A 20,917-nucleotide genomic window follows, 5' to 3' on the forward strand; every position below is an offset into this window, starting at 1 on the left:
TTTATTGGGAACATTGCTAAATATTTAGTATATAAGTGCGCTCTGTTGAAAATGACTAAATATTGAAACTATATAAAAATGTGAACATAGGCTAGACATTTCGGGAAGTTGGACTTTGGTTCGGACCCTTGAATTGGAAGAAATTTTCGTCGTGGACCTCTGTGACTATTAATTGAATACCTCTGCTGTAGAGTAACTCTTGCTTGGACTCTTTTTTCCCATTCTGAAGATTTTTTTTTTTTCACCCTAATACGAACAAGAAAATCCCTATGTCACAGTTGTCTAATTTCGGCAGCTCAAAAACTCATCCATGGCAAATAATTTTCCTTTTTCTTTTTTTCTTCAAACATAAAAGAATGCCAGATTTTGTATAAGGTTGTGCAGAAACTCCAATTCCGATTCAAATCTCTTGTCCCATTTAGTCCTATCTCTCGCTTCACTTAATCAGTGAAGCTCTCATTGCTTTCCATATCGACTCAATGATGCATTCCTTGCTGAGGGGACTTTAACCAGCTCTATGTTGGGGTTAAGAGCCTCCATTTTGGAGCATCATCGATATTCTCATCTGAAAAGAATTATTGTGATTAAAATGTTGTAATAAATGCTGAAAACAGTCTAAAACTTGATGCAAAACAAACGCAAAATGATAAAAAGGGTGGAAAAATATAAATAAAAGAGAAAGTGAGCAGAGTTATTGTAGCAAGCATGCGCCTCCTTTCTAGATGTACTGTAGATTCACTCAATGACATCAAATAAAAATCACCACCCTCACCTCCATCTATCATCCAAGCCGCTTATCCAAGAATCGCGGGCATGCTGGAGCCGATCCCAGCTGTCTTAGGCAGGGTACACCCTGAACGGGTTGCCAGACATTCGCAGGAGACACACAGACGAACAACCATCTGGGAAACACCTCAGGACAATTTATGTTCTATTAACCTACCATGCATGTTTTTGGAATGTGGGAGGAAACCTATGCAGACATGGGGGGAATATGTAAACACCACACAGGAAGGCCGGACCCGGAATCAAACCCAGCACCTCTGTACTGTGAGGCGGACGTACAAACCAGTCGTCCATCCCCACCCTCACATATTTTTTTTATATGCATTTCTTGAGCTCTTTAAAAAATGTCCAATTCCTCAACATTTTTTTTTAGATACAGATACTGTCGCATGCTGGAAGAGGGTTCTTTCAGGGGGCGAACAGGTGACTTTGTCTTCATGTTCCTCTTTGGCGGATTTCTGATGACTGTATCCTTTTCATTGAAGTTTGGCGGGGAACCTTTTTCTTGGGTCAGTTAATATTAGAAATGTCAATGTGCTTATTTTTTTAAATTATCTATTTTTTAAAAAAGCTATCTTTATCATAACAGTTTATGACTTTCTTTAAAATACAGACAGATCACATATAACTTTTGGAAATTATGTGGAAATAATATCTCCCTTTTGAACATAACACAAAGTAGGGCTGGGCGATAAACCGCAAATGTACCGTTACTGAAATTTATTACAATGACCGACATAATTTTTCACATGTCGGTAAATTCGGTGTTTAAAAAAAGAAAAGTATTTTCTGTCTGCGGCTATGTTCATGCCCCATTAAGACGCCTTCAGCGCGTGTAGTCACGTGACTCCACCCAGCTGAACAAGAAAGAAAACAGAAGACGCGGTCGTTGTTGGCTATTCAAATCCAGAAGCGGCTGACACAGCGGAAGACAAAGTAACGTTAGTTGAAGTTCCTGTTGCGCTTGTCCCAAAAAGAAATTAGACAGACGATGTTTGAGAAAAAGAACACGAACTACAAAGTGCGTCGTAAGCGCCCAAAACAGAGAGTCCAACTTTTTTTTTTCTACCACCTCCAACACAACCATGCTGTTGACTTGGAGCTTGCGCAAAAAGTTCAAAGTAAGAAGCAAGGTTCGACAAGTGACAACAGTCCATCAAGGAGGCGACACCTACCGAGAGAATGTCTAAGAGGTGGACGCGATAGCCTAGCACATAGCTAAAGATAGAGCTCCGCTAACTACAGTGGAGCGCAAGGGCTTTAAAGTAGCCGGCAAGAGGTACGAAAATATTTGTCGCAAACCGTACTTCACAATATAGACAACATCGGGACGGGAGCTTAGACATGTCAAGTATTTTGCATCCACATCCGACTTGTGGTCGAGTCGCAACATGGATCCCTGTTTGAGCCTGACTGTGCATTACATAGACAAGTGGTAACTGCGCACCAGATTACTCGAGACGGCACATTTTCCTGAAGATGCACACTTATTTATTTGTCATTGGCATTTCATTGACATTTTTTTCATTTTATTTAGCATTTTGTTTATGGGCCACAATAGCTCCTTTGCACATGGCATTTTTTACATTGTTTACAAGAGACCTTTACACAAATCTAGACCTTTGCACATGGCATTACAGCATCTTGGCGCAATATGCAGAAAAAGATTTTGCGAGAGGTACCCCTTTTCTCCTGTTCTTCGTGACATTGTTTAAGTCATGCAAAGCAAGCTATTTGGAATACAAATGATTTATACAAATGATTTTTGTACTTTTGTTTTTCATTGAAAGTAATGTGTACCAGTTGGTCAATAAAAAAAAGCAGTTAATATGCATTTCCTGCATTTATTTAGATTTTGGTCCACGGGGGGAATTTATCGTGCATTTATCGTTATTGGGGTAAAATTGCTCAATTTATTGCGATATTGATTTGAGTTCATATCGCCCAGCCCTAACACAGAGGTTGCAAGGTTGCGCATTTTCAGCTTAACCTTGAAGAACACAGTGGATGTCTAGCCATCTGATGTCAGATGGTGGTTATTATTCAACTCACAGTTGATTTGGGTACTCCGTGACATCTTATTAACAATCAAATAGTTTACCAGAACTGGTAACATTTTTAATGTTGGTTTGTCTTTTTAAAGCTGATTATTTGCATCTCATCACTCACAAACACTTTTAATTTTAAATGTATTGTTTTACCCACCACCCATCCATCCAGCTTCAATAGTGCTAGTCCTCAAAAGGATTGCGTGTGAGTCGTTGATAAAATCATTTTCATTCACAAAATAAAATAAAAATGAAACTGCTTTTGGAAAAAAAACAATCTGAAATTATATTTTATAATACAAAACTAACTAAATATCCAATGTCGGCGTCTCGTCTTTCTCTAACCTTTGATGATATCCAGTTTCGTTTCCATTGTAATGGCTATCTTCTTAGCTGGACATCACTGGAGGATACTTCTTTCTTTTTTTAAACACACTATGGGGCCACTGACATATTTTTTTATTATTTCATGTGTACAGAGGAGCGATTCGGGTAAAGGCAGAAATACAGTATTTTTGGGAAATGAGGCAAGTCATTTCATGGAGACATCACCAGAGATGACGTCACGTCATTGCAGTCTACGTGGCTACAACTGTCACCACAAATGTCCATTTAATGCTTCATGTTTAAACTGGGATTAAATTAAAGTTGAATATAAAGTTAATACCATTATTCAAAACAACGTTGCAGATTCATAAACATTCAAATAAATAAATCAATATCACTCCCCAGCAGTCTGTGCCCCCGCCTGTGCGGTCGGGTATATGCAACCTGGGTGTTCAGACTGGGGTCGCATTGCAAAAAATCCGAATATCAAAATATGAAAGTGACCCAGATCCAAAAATCGAAAATGAGCTGTTCGGACCATCGTAATAAAAAAAATCAGATGCAGGTTGCATACGGGCAAAAAATCCAATCAGTGCCTGCAGTGCGTACGTGTGTGCGTATTAGTGCTGTCAAGCGATTACACTTTTTAACTAATTCATTGCAAACATTCCTGTAATTTCAACTACCGTTTTTTGTGCGGCTTGTTGTAACATATATTTACTTGAATAATACCTTGGAATTTATGTAAAATCACCCAATGTGAAGTATTTTAATTTAAAGACTGTCTTAATAGCTTTCTCTGATCCTTGAATACGATCCAAACGGAGTCATCTTTACAGCCATTTTTCTTAGAAACATCCATCTGTATTCTTTATTTGAAAAATTAAAATTGATTAAGACGCTTATAATAATATTAGGTAATAAATAATTAGATATTAATATTTAGGCTTCAGTGTTAGTCTTAATGAAGTCTTCACACTAACCATGATTAAAAAAAAATTCTGGTTCTTTAACGTGATTTCAGATATTTGGAACGTTTGTGAGTTTAGTTTTCCTGGGACAAGCTTTCACAATAATGTTGGTGTACATATGGAGCCGAAGAAATCCAAATGTTCGTATGAATTTCTTTGGCCTTTTGAATTTCCAGGCACCCTTCCTGCCTTGGGTGCTAATGGGATTTTCACTCCTGCTGGGCAATTCCATCATTATAGATCTGTTAGGTATTTATAACAATCTTTTACAATTTACTGTATGGTGAACGATGTCTCTTAATATTGTTGAAATGTCTTTTGCCCTCCTAAGGTATCGCTGTTGGTCATGTATATTTCTTTTTGGAAGACGTCTTCCCCAACCAACCAGGTGGTGGAAGATGGCTGAAGACTCCATCGATCATGTGAGCTGCTAAAGGTTTTTGTCATTTAAGCACCAGAAATGGAGTTCTCCCAAAACTTCTGCTTTCTGCTTTGTTACTACGAACAAGGTCCCCTTGAGCAGGACACTGACCCCCCTCCAACCTCTGTTTAATAGGTGCAGCACTGTTTGCTGACATTTGTCTTTGCATTTTTACATGTGTGTGACCTGGTTCTCTGTGTAGTGTGCAACAAATAGAAATACAATGAACCGCTGGCTATTATGGTTCACTATTTACTAATTCCCCTATTTGCGTTTTTTTTTTTTCGGCTGTGAAATCTTACCTCAGTTAAAAACTGTCAGGTTTAAATGCCCATTTTGGGAGGGCTTACTGAAATAACTTACTAAATGTAACGGCCGAAATAAAACGCTAGCTGAATGGCCAGGAGGAACCAGACACCGCTGTTCATTTTCACCGCCGGCGGGGGAAAAGAGTGGGACAGAGAGGCCGCGAGCAGCAGCTCGCCTGCTCGCAGCCGCTCCATGCAACTCCTCTCTCCTCCTCTTCTCTCCGGCTCGGCTTTTATTAGTTTGACTCAAGAATCACAAGAAATTAGAATACAATGAAGGTCTGTTTAGCCTAAACTAAATCACCAGAATACAGGAGATTAATTAACAATGGTGGTCTGTTTTAGACTAAACTAATCAGCAGAAGACAGAAAACATCAATAACTAATCATCAGTAACTCTAGCAGGCAGAGAATCACAACTCACAGTGTAAAGGTCAGTTTAACTATACACATCATCAGGATACAGTGTCTGTGTGCGTGTGTGCTAAAATAACAAGTAAGTGTCTATGTGTGTGTGTTTAAACATGAATGAGTGTATAAAAACATGATTATAAATACACAAACTGATTAACTATCCTCAGCCCATCTTACATTTCCCCCCTGTTGTGGATTTAAAAATCATGGCCTTATGGCTTTAAGACAGATCATCATAGTGAAATCAGACAACAGTGATCAGTGGATGGGCGAAAACCTCTCATTAGGGACAAATTCCCCTCTGCACGAAACGAGAACCTCATGGTCTGATGACCACTCGGGAATAAAACATAAGCTGCCAGGATGGCCGAGTGGTCTAAGGCGCCGCGTTCAGGACCCAGTCTCCCCCGGAGGCCTGGGTTCGAATCTCGAATTTCCCCATTGTGGGACTAATAAAGGGAATATTATTATTATATTTTGGCTGCCAGGATGGCCGAGTGGTCTAAGGCGCCGCGTTCCGGACCCAGTCTCCCCAGGAGGCCTGGGTTCGAATCTCGTGGCTGCCAGGATGGCCGAGTGGTCTAAGGCGCCGCGTTCAGGACCCAGTCTCCCCAGGAGGCCTGGGTTTGAATCTCGAATTTCCCCATTGTGGGACTAATAAAGGCATTATTATTATATTATTATTATTATTATTATTATAAATAAACATTTCAATATACCTAGTGAAAAATAATAAAATTGTCTCCACGCAGAGCTTGTCCCTGGGGTGACTTGATGAAGGCCCCTTGCCTTGTTGTAAGAGGAGACAGCCGTCTTTGCCTCTCGGATCTTCATGTATGGTGTGTGTGTGTGCACGTGTAGGGGGCAGGTGTAAAAGGTCCATGTTTTTTTACGTTTTAGTGTCCAGTTCGAGTTCGTCATTGTCAACATCAATCAGGTTGTAATGGTACATTTGGGCAACAAACATGCGATTAACCATCCTCTTTGTCATAAAAATAATGCAACATGAACAGACTACACATAACAAAAATGAAAATTATAACCATTCCCATATATTGTCTCTTTCAAATTCTTCATAGTGATCATAACATCAATAATTGTTTCATTTTTATCAAAAAATTTAAATGCAATAATGTTCTCCAATCAAGGCTGAAATTTTGTTATGTACGTCATTAATTTCCAAACATTATCTAATCCTTTTGTTCTGTGGCTCCAACATTCGTATCTGTGGCTGGTTGTGTGGTTCTGATGTGCGTGTGGTCCGAGATTGTGACTCAGGTGGACTCCTGTTCGAGGGATTCGCGTTGCTAGGCCTTTCAGCTTGCACTGCGACTGGTGGATCCAGTCACCACGCCCCGCGACCTTTGCTGCCGCCGGGGTCACTGCCATCATCTGGCGAGGGCCATCTCAGCATTCACTTGTCCCAACGAAGTTGTTTCAACACCTTGAAGAAGATTTGGTCTCCCACACGGACGTGATTTCTCTGTGGATCAGAACACACTGACCAGTAATTGTGTCTTTGCATCTTTGTCAGTCAAACATATCTTTCATGTGGACTGAGACCGATGTGCCAGTCGCTTGTGGTTCTGATGAACCTGAGAGTCTATGTGTGAAGCCATATAGGATTTCAAAAGGGGATAGTGTCCTTCCTTCGGCTGGCACTATCCTCATTGCTGTGATTGAAAAATAGTCTGGCCATTGTCTTTTTTTTTTTTTCTTGATAAGTCTGGCCTTAATAGTTCCATTAGTTCCATTAGTGTCCCATTTTGTTACAACATCATTCACAAAATGCATCATTTTCACTTCAAATCACTTCTTGAAAGTCCAAATGTCAGGATAATTTGATTACACAACACTTTTTCCAACTGTTTTAGCATCATCATATATTGTTGGAAACAACTTAACCCATTTTGAAAACATTAATTACAACCAAACAACATTGCATCTCAAACAAATAACACATTGACTAAAAAAAGTTTTTTTTTTGTTGAAAAGTCTGTATGTGGGAACAATTTCATGTCATACTTCCCCACTGTTGACACACGACTATCTGCTCATGTGTCAATCATCTCATTCCTCTAATCAATGAATTAGGCAGCCAGGATTTGCCATCTGCCAATTTGCTGATCCTGTCCTCAGCAATGTTTGCACCTTTGTTCTCCCAATGTGTGCATTCAATTAGTGGTGTATTTTTCCTGGCGTGATATCAAATTGTCAAGTTGACTTGCTGTGAGTGTGTGTGTGTGTGTGTGTGTGTGTGTGTATGTGTTCATTTTCCTTTATAGTAATGCAGTGCCGACTTTGAGGTCATGCTTTGGGCTGCAGCCTTCGCTGCATTGTCAGCGAGGCAGTTTCCAATTGTAATTGGGTCATTTTATTAAGTAAGTTTTGCTTTTCAAATAACCATTTAGGCATGTTTTATGCACAACATTTCGTTTCCTGTTGTGGTTTTAAAGCCCTTGTCTGCCCAATGTCGACAGAACACATGAACATTTATCTTGACTGTCAGTTCACATTGTAACCATACAACCCATACAAGATGGGAAACCCTAAATTTTAATTAGCTCACACCTGCTACGCTCTTCCTGCTTATCCTAAGAATTTCTCTCTTACAAATGATCTGTTTTGTGACCTTAGTTCTCAAACGCTTCTACTCCTCACCAGTCCGGAATGTGCACCTCATTTCTTTCTTAACAGTCTGAAATGTGCACCTGGTTTTTGTGTCTTACACGCCTGAATCAGTGCAAAACATCATGCTGCTTGTCTTGAACATACAGAATTTAGCATCCCTTGAAACAAAATTTCCATTTGCAATCCCCAAAACAAAAAATGTTCCTCCAGTCGGGAGAAAAATGTCCTTAAAAAAAAAGAAAAAGTGTCCATAAGGTCAAGTCGCGGTTTGGTGATAATTTGGAGTGGCTTCCACAGTCGTGTGGCGCCTTCTACTGGTGCGGGAAAAATGACGCTTGGCTGAAACGCACCGCATCTTATCAGTGTAATGTGTCCCTGTGACAATTAGGTCGCCGTGCAATGTGAATGTGGTGGACAAGAATGTAATTTTTTGATTCCTTAAGCAGCAGTGAAGACTGCTTGTACACACTCTGACGTGGCTCTCACCACGTGATCCAATTATTGTGACTCATATGCAAATGGATTCACTTTCCTGTGTTTCTGCAGCAACACAAGTCCATGAAGCCATTTTTGCAGTCACTGTTTGCTCAATGCTCATAGTAATTTGGTTGTGCGTTAAGATGCTTTGTCAATAGAATCTCCTTTTTGGTCTCATGTTCCCTTGAACATTATGTTTACTACACACTACACATGACCTACAAAAATTTTTTAAAAAGGTTTGTTGTCCTAGCTGTACTATGGATATCAATCCCCCCTGTTGAGACATGGGAATTTCCATGACTCAATTTAGCAGTTAAATATCAAGTTGGTAGTGCCAACACATCGTAATCAACGAGTTCATGCTTGACAAGTTCAAAAGCTTTGTCAGCCTTAAGTGTTCAAACAATTATTCTCTTCTTGCAAATATCATTGGCTTATCATAAATGATGTCCAGCAATGGTCGTGTGATTTCTGAGTAATTTGCAAATCATGAATTAAACACCTATAAAAACATCATTAACTTCTCTGTTATTGGTTTTAATGCTCTGGCAATGTTTTTCCTTTTTGCTTATCACCGATAATGCGCCCTTTTAAAGTTTTGACGTCTGTTTGAATTCGCCCTTGCTTATTAATTCTGATATTAAAGTCCAATTGTATCAGTGTATCACAGCCTAATAAGTAAAATGCATGTTGATGTAGAACTCCTTCTACACACACTTTTTATATGTTTGTTTTTTATGTCACGTGATCCTCCGTTGCTACCACAACTCGTCCTGAAAAGTTAATGTTTGTAACAAGACTTTCTGCTTCCTCCTTTTTTCTTCCTTTTCCTTCCTTCTGCTCAACACGTTCATGCTTTTTGTGCATAATTTAGAATTTTCTTTTCCATTTTACAAGTTGGCCAATTTAAATTAGGTTGTTTTATTTAAAAAGGCTGTAATTCTCTTTTCTTCACATAATCACAAATTTCTTATCATAAAAGTAAACATGTTAATTCTATTTTATTTCCTATTTTTCTAATTTTGTAACTCATTTCACTTCAACCAGTTCTAACTCAAAGTGGACAAGTACACATCAATGTTATTTGTAGTTTCTAATTTCTTCTTTGCTTTAATGAAAATTATAGCCCTTGCCAAATTTTTTCCTGTATCATTTCTATTTCTGCATTTCATTCCATTTCTGGCCTACCTTAATACAAACATCATCAACTGGAATATGAAATATAAAATATTTATTTCTTCAATTCACCAAAAAGCAGAATCTAATTCCTATCCTCATTCATTTGTTCAAATGACACATTCTTTAATCACTAAACTCTCTCTCTGACCTCCTTCTCCTCACTTGGGACCTCTTCACAGAGCTGTTTCTTCAACACACTCTTGATTTACGACCACTCCTCTTTGCCTCCTGTCAAACCTTTCTCTTTCCTGATTTCCAAATTCACTGTAGCCTTGCCAAAATCACTCAAAACTATCAATATGTCGAATCAAAAATTTCAAAATCAGGAAACACCTATGCTTTTGCAAATGTTCTTCATGTTCACTTTCAAAAGCTTCATTCAATTGTTAAGTTTTCATAACACCTACTTCTCTCTTTCTGAAGGAGACACAAGTATACAATTAAGTAAAAACCATCATCAAAATGATATACCTTGTCTGTTTAAATCATGTACGTATAAATTGTGTCAACACTAATCTTTTTTTTTCTGTAAATTAATCACATCTCACAACTTGGGCTCTCATTGTTCTGTAAAAATAAACCTAAGTTCAATTCATGCAACCAACTCAGTGTCCTTCTGGGTCCCTCAACCACACAGGTTCTAATTCTGTTACTCTATTAATTTTTCCACTTGCAAATCTGACTATGGCACCTTTCTCACTTGTCCTATCATTTGGAATTGATTTATTATAAGCAATCCTACATGCACCAGTGTCACATAAAATGGTAATTGGTGACCCATTACCAATTCAGTTATTTCAGCTCAATCAGTTAATCAAAAGCCAATATCCTTTGTAAATTTAGGAGGACCTTTTCATCTAGAAACTCATCTGTTCTTTAATCTTTCTATCCTAATCCTGCTGAAGGCTGCTTCTTCTCAAGGCAATTTCTTGCTATCTGGCCTTCTTTACCTTAATGCCAACAGCCTGATGTATTTTGCCTGTTCTATTCTTCCTCCTCCCTGTCGTCTGACCCTTCCACCTTGATAAAAGACCTTCTGTCCTTTATCTTGATAAAAGGCGTCTGTAGACCTCTGTTTCTTTTTACTTCTCAGCCTGGAGGGCGTGATTTACATACTCCTCCAGGGTACCTGCTGGCAGGCAATTGTAATGTTTATTTACCCACTTATGAATTGCCTCTGTTGAGCCTACATGTAAAGTATTCTTCAACTGTTGTTGAAGTGGCCCATTTACATTACCATTTTCCTGTAGCCTGCTGTGATTTTTTAAAATCAGCTGCCATTCTGACTTCGCATTGCTCAAAAGTGTCCTCATTCTTTTGTTTTACTCTTCCTATTTCAGTGTAATTTGCTCTATCTGACTTTTCGCATTCCTTTCCTTTGCTTATTTTCTTAATTCTCTTTTTGTTTCCTGTATCCTTCTTCTCCTGTTAAGGCTATTTTTGTGTATTTAACTGACCATTAAAGCCGTGTTCAGCTATCCATTTGTCTAAATACTGAATTTTATCAGGATCCTGTTTTTCGATGAACTTCCTTATCTTCACTCATCTTTTTAAACCAGCCTAGGCGTCTGGGTTCAATTTTTTATTTTTCAGAAAACGCACATCAGGCTATTTCTCTCCTTTCTTTTAAGCCTATCCCGTTGTATAAATTATTTAATTTCAAATTTAAATGAATTTATCTCCTCAAATCATCTTCTTTATTAATTTCTTTTGTAAATTTGGGAATTATTTTTCTCAATAAGATCTCGTCACTCATAAGTAGCCTTTTGTTGGTTACTAATTATTAATTCCACTTTATCTTTACTTCATCAATCCTTCTAACACAATTCCAACCACTTTTATCACTCTCCCTGACATTTAGACACACAGACAGACACACAGACATATACACGGGCCCACAAAACGACACACATAGTTCTCAACACTGAACAACTACAAACAACAATAACATGTCAGTAATAACAGCAACACAATCCATCTTTATCTATGGCCCATAATAAGTCCTTCAATTGAACTACTATGTCTCTATTGACCTTTTATTTATGCCAATGGATCCCATATCCACTATTTATTCAATTGAATATTTCCTAAATTTATTTATGCGCAAATTTCTCTATCTCTTTAGAGTTATTCTTTGTCTTGTCTATGGTTAGTAATTTTGGCGGTACTGTATAGTACTTTTATGAGTTTTTAACTAACCTCCGAATTTACATAAAATTTATTTAATTTTCCATTTAACCCAAATTTTTATTTTATTTTATTAAGATCCTATTTTTTCACATGCGTCCAATCCTTACACTGCAGCATATTCCTGGGTTTTATTTTACTACATAGTATCCCCATTTTAGAAAATTTGGTCCAGTTTGTCAACACCTAGGGTGTTCTAAAAACTGGTTTCTCATCAGTAGGACAGCAACTCAAATTTCCTGTTTATAACACTTACTGTATTACATGGGATAAAATACCAAATGGTATTTCTAATCCCCAATCACACCATTCACTCACTTTGCATAGTTTTTCGCAAACATTCACAAGCAAAATTATCATTACACGTCTGACTTTCTTTCTCACTACTTTGCTTACAACTCTTTTTCTACCTTTTGATCCATCTGTGATTGTATGACGTTTGTTACTTTCACTCACCTCACACACACACGCTTTTCGTTCTCACACACACACACAGCTGCACAGCGCCACAATTCACGCACACACGTCTCAGTCAAACAAGCCGTCTGCTTACCAAAAAAAAAAATTCAAATAAAAACCACCGAAAATAATGCCTTATTATTCCCTAAATTTCAATGTGAAATTGTGAGTAGACCTCTAAGTCGTCGATAATTTCTCTATTTATCGACACCGAGGAACTTTTAATCGATGCTACCGTGATGTCGGTTTGAACGAGTTACGACCTAATTTCTTCTTTTTGTAACTCCCTAAACAACACGATCGTGGTTTAGACGTACCTCAGGACGTTGTTTTATGGTACCGTGCCCTCCGTAGGGGAGATCCAGCCTCCCGAGAAGTCCAGCTTCCCTTCAGCGCGATGAGTTATGGCCTAATTATTTTTCTATAACTCCTTAGACGAGCACGATCCAGTTTCTTTTCTTTTCGACCGAACTACTGTAAAACGGCCGGCGCGCGCTTCCTTACTCACATAAATCACCCCTTACGAATTCCTTATTTTAAATTTTAAAATGGTGGCACAAAATAATTTGAAAAACAATACCTGGTTGCTCCTGGGTCAGCCTTGTCCGATCGGCAACCGGCATCCGGGCGGTGCGCCGTCGCAGGAACTTGGAGGCCTCGCTTTCTCAATGTTGAAGCACTGACGTCAGATTCTATGGCGTCCAAGGATCTGAGACGACGCCCGTCCGAGTGCGGTTGCCCGCATTCTCCACCAAATAAATGTCAGGTTTAAATGCCCATTTTGGGAGGGCTTACTGAAATAACTTACTAAATGTAACGGCCGAAATAAAACGCTAGCTGAATGGCCAGGAGGAACCAGACACCGCTGTTCATTTTCACCGCCGGCGGGGGAAAAGAGTGGGACAGAGAGGCCGCGAGCAGCAGCTCGCCTGCTCGCAGCCGCTCCATGCAACTCCTCTCTCCTCCTCTTCTCACCGGCTCGGCTTTTATTAGTTTGACTCAAGAATCACAAGAAATTAGAATACAATGAAGGTCTGTTTAGCCTAAACTAAATCACCAGAATACAGGAGATTAATTAACAATGGTGGTCTGTTTTAGACTAAACTAATCAGCAGAAGACAGAAAACATCAATAACTAATCATCAGTAACTCTAGCAGGCAGAGAATCACAACTCACAGTGTAAAGGTCAGTTTAACTATACACATCATCAGGATACAGTGTCTGTGTGCGTGTGTGCTAAAATAACAAGTAAGTGTCTATGTGTGTGTGTTTAAACATGAATGAGTGTATAAAAACATGATTATAAATACACAAACTGATTAACTATCCTCAGCCCATCTTACAAAAACTCACCATTTTTATTTCCTTCAAGAAGACATAATTGCAAAATAGTGAAAACCATAACATTTTCAAAATTCATTGCTGGAGCATTTTAGGGGTAGAAAATTACCTTGTTTTTGATTTTCCCAATTTTGGAGGCTTTTTGTCCTGTCACCCTGCTTATACGCCAATTACGCAGCCGTGTAGGGCCCCGATTTCATCAAAGAGCCCTGATCTGGCAACCCATTTCTGACACATCCTCTCACTAATGCGCATGCACAACGTGCGCTCCATTTATGGCAACCCAATTAATGACGCCACATCTCACCTTGCGATGATTAGTCCGCGAGACAACATGCAATTGTGTGTAAACAAGGGCACCAAGCAAAATGTCAAGAAGACTGATCGGGTGCGGAAAAACAAAAGGGAAAAAAAAGAAAAGATGAAGATAAATCTTGAGGTAAGTGCGAAGGATTTTAGGGCCTTGTGTTCAGATTGAAATGAGCAATTTACGTTGTCTTCGTTGTCTTGTGACGACGCGGGAGTAGGCGGGACACTCGCTCAGACCGCGAATGACCCCACTACCCCTGCATCATCACACGACAAAACTTTATTTATTTTGAATGATTTTTTAAAAGGGAAAGAAGGTTAAATTGTATCTGTGCACTGTGCCTATTCATTTGATTTTCGGGAGCGTTTGAATTCGCTAGCATTAACTAAAGATGGAGATGGACCCTGGAGAACATGCTTTTTTTTCCGCCTAGTACAACTGAACAATGCATCGTTTTGGGACAGAAAAAGGCGATCTCAAACAATGAAAGTTTGAGCTAGTCAAAGATAAAGATAAAGATAAAGATGTCCTTTATTAGTACCACAATGGGGAAATTTGAAGTGTTACAGCAGCAAAGATATAGATCACACAGAGTCGGCGGCGTAATGTAGCCGTTAATGTATAACATTAGCAGCAGACATTCATAAAAAGCATGCAAATATACACAGTATAAACGTATCTAGTGTAAGGAAACACTCCTAATGCCTGTCCATTATACAGAGGGGGAAACACTGTAATGATAAAAACTACTGAATGATTGAAAATACTGCAATGATAAAGATATTACAATGATAAAAGTACTGTAATGGTGAGAGTCCTGAAATGACAGGAAAGTACTGCAATGATAGAAAATACTGCAATGATAAAAGTACTGTAATGGTAAAAGTACTGCAACGATAGAAAAATACTGCAATGATGAAAGTATTGTAATAGTAAAAGTACCGCAATGATAGGAAATACAGCAATTATAAAAGTACTGCAATGATAAAAGTACTGTAATAGTGAACATCCTGCAGTGGTAGAAATACTACAGTGATAGAAGTATTGTAATAAGAATACTGTAATGGTAAACAAAATACATCATTGGTCGTTGTTTAAGTACACCCTTGGCTGAAAGTACAGTAGTAAATATTGCATCCTAGGACTGCACAATTGCACTAATGCCCTCCTGTTTGTAGGCCTGACCCAATGTTCTTGTTAAAAAGTCTGACAGCAGTCGGCAGGAAGGAGCGGCGAAATCTCTCTTTGGTACAGCGAAGGTGTAAAAGTCTGTCAGTGAAGGAGCTGTAAAGTGTTCTCAGAGTGTCATTGAGTGGGTGGGCTGGTTTGTCCAGCATTGATGACAGTTTTGCCGTCATCCTCCTGCCCCCCACTGAGTCCACAGAGTCCAGGGAGCAGCCCAGGACAGAGCTGGCCCTCCTCACTAGTTTGTTCAGTCTCTTTTTGTCCCGGCCCGAGATGCCTCCTACCACTCCATAGAAGATGACCGGTGAAACCACCGAGTCATAGAAGTTCCTGAGGAGTGTTCCCCGAACGCCAAAGGACCTCAGCCTCCTGAGTAGGAAGAGTCTGTTCTGACCCTTCCTATAGAGAGCATCTGTGTTGTCGCTCCAGTCCAGTTTATTGTTCAGATGAACACCCAGGTACTTGTAAGTTGAGACCCTCTCAACGTCTGTTCCCTGGATATTCACTGGTGCAGGTGGAGAGTGCCGACGCTTGCGGAAATCCACCACCAGCTCTTTGGATTTCCCAGCGTTGATTTGGAGGCGGTTCTGCTGACACCAGTCCACGAACCCCTGCGTAACCCCTCTGTACTCCCGATCGTCATTGTCAGTGATGAGGCCGACAATCGCAGAGTCATCAGAGAACTTCTGCAGGTGACAGGTTGTGGAATTGTATTTGTAGTCCGAGGTGTAGAGGGTGAACAGGAAGGGAGCCAGCACAGTTTCCTGCGGCGCTCCCGTGCTGCAGAGGAGCACGTCAGACACACAGTCTTGTGTTCTCATGTACTGTGGCCGGTTTGTGAGGTAGTCGTGAATCCATGTGATGAGGTGGTGGGCCACTCCCGCCTGCTCCAGCTTGTCTCCCAATAAGGCGGGCTTGATGGTGTTGAAAGCACTTGAGAAATCAAAGAACATGATCCTCACCGTGCCCCCCGCCTTCTCCAGGTGGAAGAGTGAAGTGTGGAGCAGGTAGATGATGGCATCATCCACACTGATGCCAGGCTGGTATGCAAACTGGAGTGGGTCCATTGAGGAGCTGACCAGGGGGCGCAGATGGACGAGGACCAGTCTCTCCAGGGTCTTCATCAGATGAGACGTCAGCGCCACTGGTCTGAAGTTGTTGAGCTCCTTCGGATGGGGTGTCTTTGGAACCGGAACCAGGCAGGATGTTTTCCACAGCTGGGGGACTCTGCCCAGCTTCAAGCTCAGGTTGAACATGTGCTGGACGATTCCACACAGCTGGTCTGCGCAGGATTTGAGGAGCTGGGAGCTGATCCCATCTGGGCCTGCCGCCTTCCTCGCCATCATCTTCCTCAGCTGGTTCTTCACCTGAGATGTTGTGAGGAACAAAGCTGAGCAGGAGGAAGTGGTGGTTGTCTGATGAGGCTGGGAACTGGAGCCTGTGGAGAGAGAGAGGGGCGAGAGAGGGGGAGAGAGGGTCTTGTTCGCAGTGGCAGGAGGGGTGGGTGGGGTGTTTCTGCCCCTAGTGCACGCAGTAGGTAGTACTGATTTAAAAAAAAAAAAAAAAGCGTCGCTCATTGTGATTTCTTTTGCCGCTACTTAAATGCTCTGCGCCAACCTCTATTGCGCCGCAGCAGAACAGACTTTATTTGAACTATATGTACCGTATTTTCAAAAAGCGTCGCCCCGTTGCTCGTTGTCCCGGAAGGGATTTCTTTCGCCACGACTTAAATCCTCCGCGTCAACCTCTCTTGCGTCGCAGCAGAACGGACTTTATTTGAACAATATGTACCATATTTTCGCGACCATAAGGCACACTTTAAAGTTTCTAATCTCCCCCAAAACAAACGATGCGCCTTGTCATGCGACGCGCCTATTCTATAGACTGAACAACTCTCCCGGCCATCGAGGCTGTCCCTTTGGGGCATTGCAGAGTGCATGTTAGCACACCCTACTGGCCAAAGTCTGAGACATCGATGCTACAAATTGAGAGTGACAAATACATTATGTGAATATGTTTTTTCAGTGACGGTGCATGAGAAAGCTGGACAACAGGGCAGCTGTCCACAATGTCGTAGTCTGTCTTATCATTCAGGTTATTGCAAGCAAGAAACATCACATGTTTATACAAAACAGACTGCAAAAAAAAATACACCACTCACATATCTCTAACCTGATAAGGCTGATAATCTCCCAGAATGTCTGTGTGATAATCTCCCAGAATGCCTCAGTACTGTTTTTGTGTGATTTGTATTTCTTTTGGTGTTAGGAATGGCATGAGAGATGCATGTTTTGTGTCAATTGTATTTCTTTGTTTCATTATTTGCTTGTATGGTGTTCAGAGATATTTATGGTTTTGATTTGAAACCATGACTCGAAGGAGTGTGGTGACCAGTGACATCCCTCCCCTGACATAGTCAATTAGCTGAAGTGCTGCTAACAACCATTAGCATGCGCGAGCTAGCATGCGCGAGCTAGCATGCGCGAGCTAGCATGCGCGAGCTAGCATGCTAATTTTTATTTATTTTATTTTTTTATTTTATTATACAGGGACAGTGCATATTAATCAAACGGTTTCCCGTAAATATGCCAGATTATAGCCAATGGCTAATTTGCATCCGTTGTCCCTGTAGCAGGTTGATGTTAGACTATACAATAGAAAACATAACATAACTTTAAAATACAGTACAGTTTCAAGAAACACACTAATGGACATATAAATACATTGAATGCAACCAAGTATGAATGAGTTGTAAAGTGCTGCAGTGCTAGCTTTCATGCTTGTTACAGTGTTGTAGTGCAAAAGTGCTTGACTGTTAAAATGTTACAAGTCAGCTGATGTCTCAAGTAGTAAAAACCAAAAACTGATAACAGCGTGACAGACAATTCCAAAGACATATTCACAAACATAAATTACAAACAGAGGGTTTCCTACTTAATGGTAATCACATAAACTGAGAAGAAATACAATTACAGACTTGATTCTCAAGAAGCCAGGTTTTTAGGTGTTTACCAAAGGAAGTGAGTAGGTACGTCTCGTATGGCATTTGGTATTGTGTTCCAGGTGTGAGATGCTCTGTATGAGAACACTGACTGGCCAAAGGTACTTTTTCTGAATGGAACTGTACAGTCACCTAGACCCTGCTCTGGTTGAACTGTTCATATTCTTCTGCACATGTTTATTTAGTGGAGGTGGAGCCAAACCATGGAGAATTTTATACACAAGAATACAATCAGAATATTTTTGTATATTTTTCCAGCTCAGGAGTTCATATTTCTTCAGAATTTGACAGTGGTGGTATGTGTTTGGCTTTTTATCCAAGATTTTCAAGGACTGTTTGTATGCAATTTCAACAGGCTTTAGTGTGGATTTACATGCCATTGGCCAACTAGTTACCCAATAAGTCATATGTGACATTATCAAGGCATTTAAAAATAGTTTTGATGAATCAAGAGTTAAATCATTCCTAATATATCTCAAGTTAGAGAGATTAAGTTTCATGTGATTCATTAATCTTTCTATTTGTTGCCTAAACTGTAACTGCGAGTCCAACATCCTAGATATTTAAACTCATGGACAACCTCAATTCACGTTCCTTGCACATATACGTTATGATTTGGATCAGCACACCTCCTAATTGGAAAAAAACATACAGTCTTTGATACATTAAGATGTAAGTGAGAACGTTCTAGCCAATTTGACACATCAGACATGGCTGCTGATAGATATTGTGCAGCTTGATATTTTGTTTTTGCATGTACATAAATAACTGCATCGTCAGCGTACATCTGACAAGTAACATAAGATGGACAATGTTGTGGAAGGTCGTTTATGAACAAGCTAAACAGCAGCGTTCCCAAAACCGACCCTTGAGGTACACCAAATGAATTCTCTATTGTTGCAGATGTAATATTGTGTATTTTAACACACTGTTTTCTGTTTTTAACATTTGATTAAATCCATTTCATCAAGTTGAAGGAGAAATTAAAGTATGACAGTTTAGTCATTAAAATGCTATGATTTACAGTGTCAAATGATTTGCGCAAGTCAAGAAACACTGCTCCTATCACACCACCTGCATCTAATTTTGATTTAAAGTTTTCCAATAGCAGATGGCCGTTTCCGTAGAGTGATTTTTTTCTGAAGCCAAACTGCATTTCATGTAGGGAATATGGACTGTTATTCAAATACCTAATGAGTTGTTCAGCCACTAATTTTTCGGCTATTTTGGAGTGTACTGGGAGAATACTTATCGGTCTATAGTTACTTATCATTGTAGGGTCTCCAGATTTCAAAACAGGAGTAATGATTGCAGATTTCCAAGAAACAGGGAAGATACCTGTCTTTATCGATTGATAATGAAATGAAATACGCGCCTCGTAGTGCGGCGCGCCCAGTCTAAGTATTAAATACAGAAATAGCACCCTCAAATGGTGCTGCACCCTTTCATACAGCGCGTCTTTTGGCCGTAAAAATACGGTAAGTCCGTGCACAGCACCAGCAACAAGTTACGCGATGGCAAATAAACGACTCCACTAACAAGTAGCGTTCTGAACGAGGAGGGGAGCCAACAAGTTACGCGATGGCAAATAAACGACTCCACTAACAAGTAGCGTTCTGAACGAGGAGGGGAGAAAGGAGGCGCTAAGCGTGCTAATCGCTGAAATGAATTGCTTCGATGTACGCTCGACTTTTAACAGAAGTCTGACTCAAACCGCGTTTGGGCGGAGAGCCAGCAGCTATGAACAGAAATGTTGTTTTGCAACCAATACGTATCTAAGCATAAAATAAGAGGAACACGGAAGTGGCCGACTCATCACGACGAAGAGGTTCGATGTCAAACGCATAGTAACCATAAAAATTTTTAAAAACGTATCGTAAACATAATAAAACTGTTGCTTTATGTTATTTATATAGACTTTTGGTTTAAAATCCCCCTGGCTCTTCTTTGCTTTTTCTATATTAAGTACGTATCGATGTATTGTACTGTATTTTGTTTGTTAATGTTAATAAAGTGTTGTACGATCCTGCTTCGACTCTCCTGACCGTGGTCGGGGGACGCAGGGGAGATCCGTCTCCAAGGCCGGAGTTGCGCTGGGATCGCAGTCGGCGATCCCAGGTCGTAATGCGAAGCCCTCAAAATCAATAGCACACCAGCCGAGAGACAGTGGTGTACCTGTAGCCTCGCTTTATTTTGCATGCTCTCAACTTTACACTTCTCTCTTTCCTCACCCGCCACTCGAACACATCCGGACCTTTCCTCTTTTTACGCATGCGCACACACACCCACACAAGCTAGTCACAATACCCGCGACAAAAGTTTAAAAAAAGTATAGTAAATATTTATCATCTCAACAACATTTGCACAACAGAGTACTGAGTTTCGAGATCTTCACAATAATAGTTCTCCAAATTGTATTTATTATCTATTTAGCTCCGTTAAGGGATATTTTATTGACAATCTAATATCAATATACAAAGAAAGAAAAACATTAAAAACTTAATGGTGGGGGGGCGTGACAGGAAATAATTGAGGCCCCCCAGAATATCAGGGCCCTGCTGTCACCTTTCCTCAAACTTTTTGTCAAAAAACAATATTAAAATGAAGAAATAAATGTATAAAATAACACAATTATTTCACATTTCTTAAAACCACACAACCCAAGAGCACACATGTGAGGGTTAAGTTTTGCATGTTACACATTTACATTACCTTGGCTTACTACATTTCTAGAGTAGCGTGACTGGCCAACGGATATCAGTAATAATTACTACCTTAAATGACAAATTGGACCACTATACAGTGAAAAACTTAAGCCACAGAATTCAGAGGCAAACGTACTCCCTCACCTCTAGCGTCAGTGTTATT

At 40.0% G+C, this 20,917-nt stretch overlaps 1 protein-coding gene across 1 annotated transcript in view; it reads left to right on the forward strand.

Annotated features, from left to right (window-relative positions):
* The window catches only part of derl2 (derlin 2), a 37,239-nt gene that overhangs the window by 13,235 nt on the left and 3,087 nt on the right, over positions 1-20,917 (forward strand). The window contains exons 4-6 of the mRNA XM_088281232.1: positions 1,160-1,253; positions 4,186-4,381; positions 4,464-4,554. Of these exons, the coding sequence (XP_088137358.1) occupies positions 1,160-1,253; positions 4,186-4,381; positions 4,464-4,554 (381 nt within the window). The remainder of the gene's footprint in view (positions 1-1,159; positions 1,254-4,185; positions 4,382-4,463; positions 4,555-20,917) is intronic.

This window comes from Idiotropiscis lumnitzeri, chromosome 18, assembly GCF_059441095.1.
Source record: "Idiotropiscis lumnitzeri isolate Australia: NSW breed Sydney's pygmy pipehorse chromosome 18, RoL_Ilum_1.0, whole genome shotgun sequence".
NCBI classification, from domain to species: domain Eukaryota; kingdom Metazoa; phylum Chordata; class Actinopteri; order Syngnathiformes; family Syngnathidae; genus Idiotropiscis; species Idiotropiscis lumnitzeri.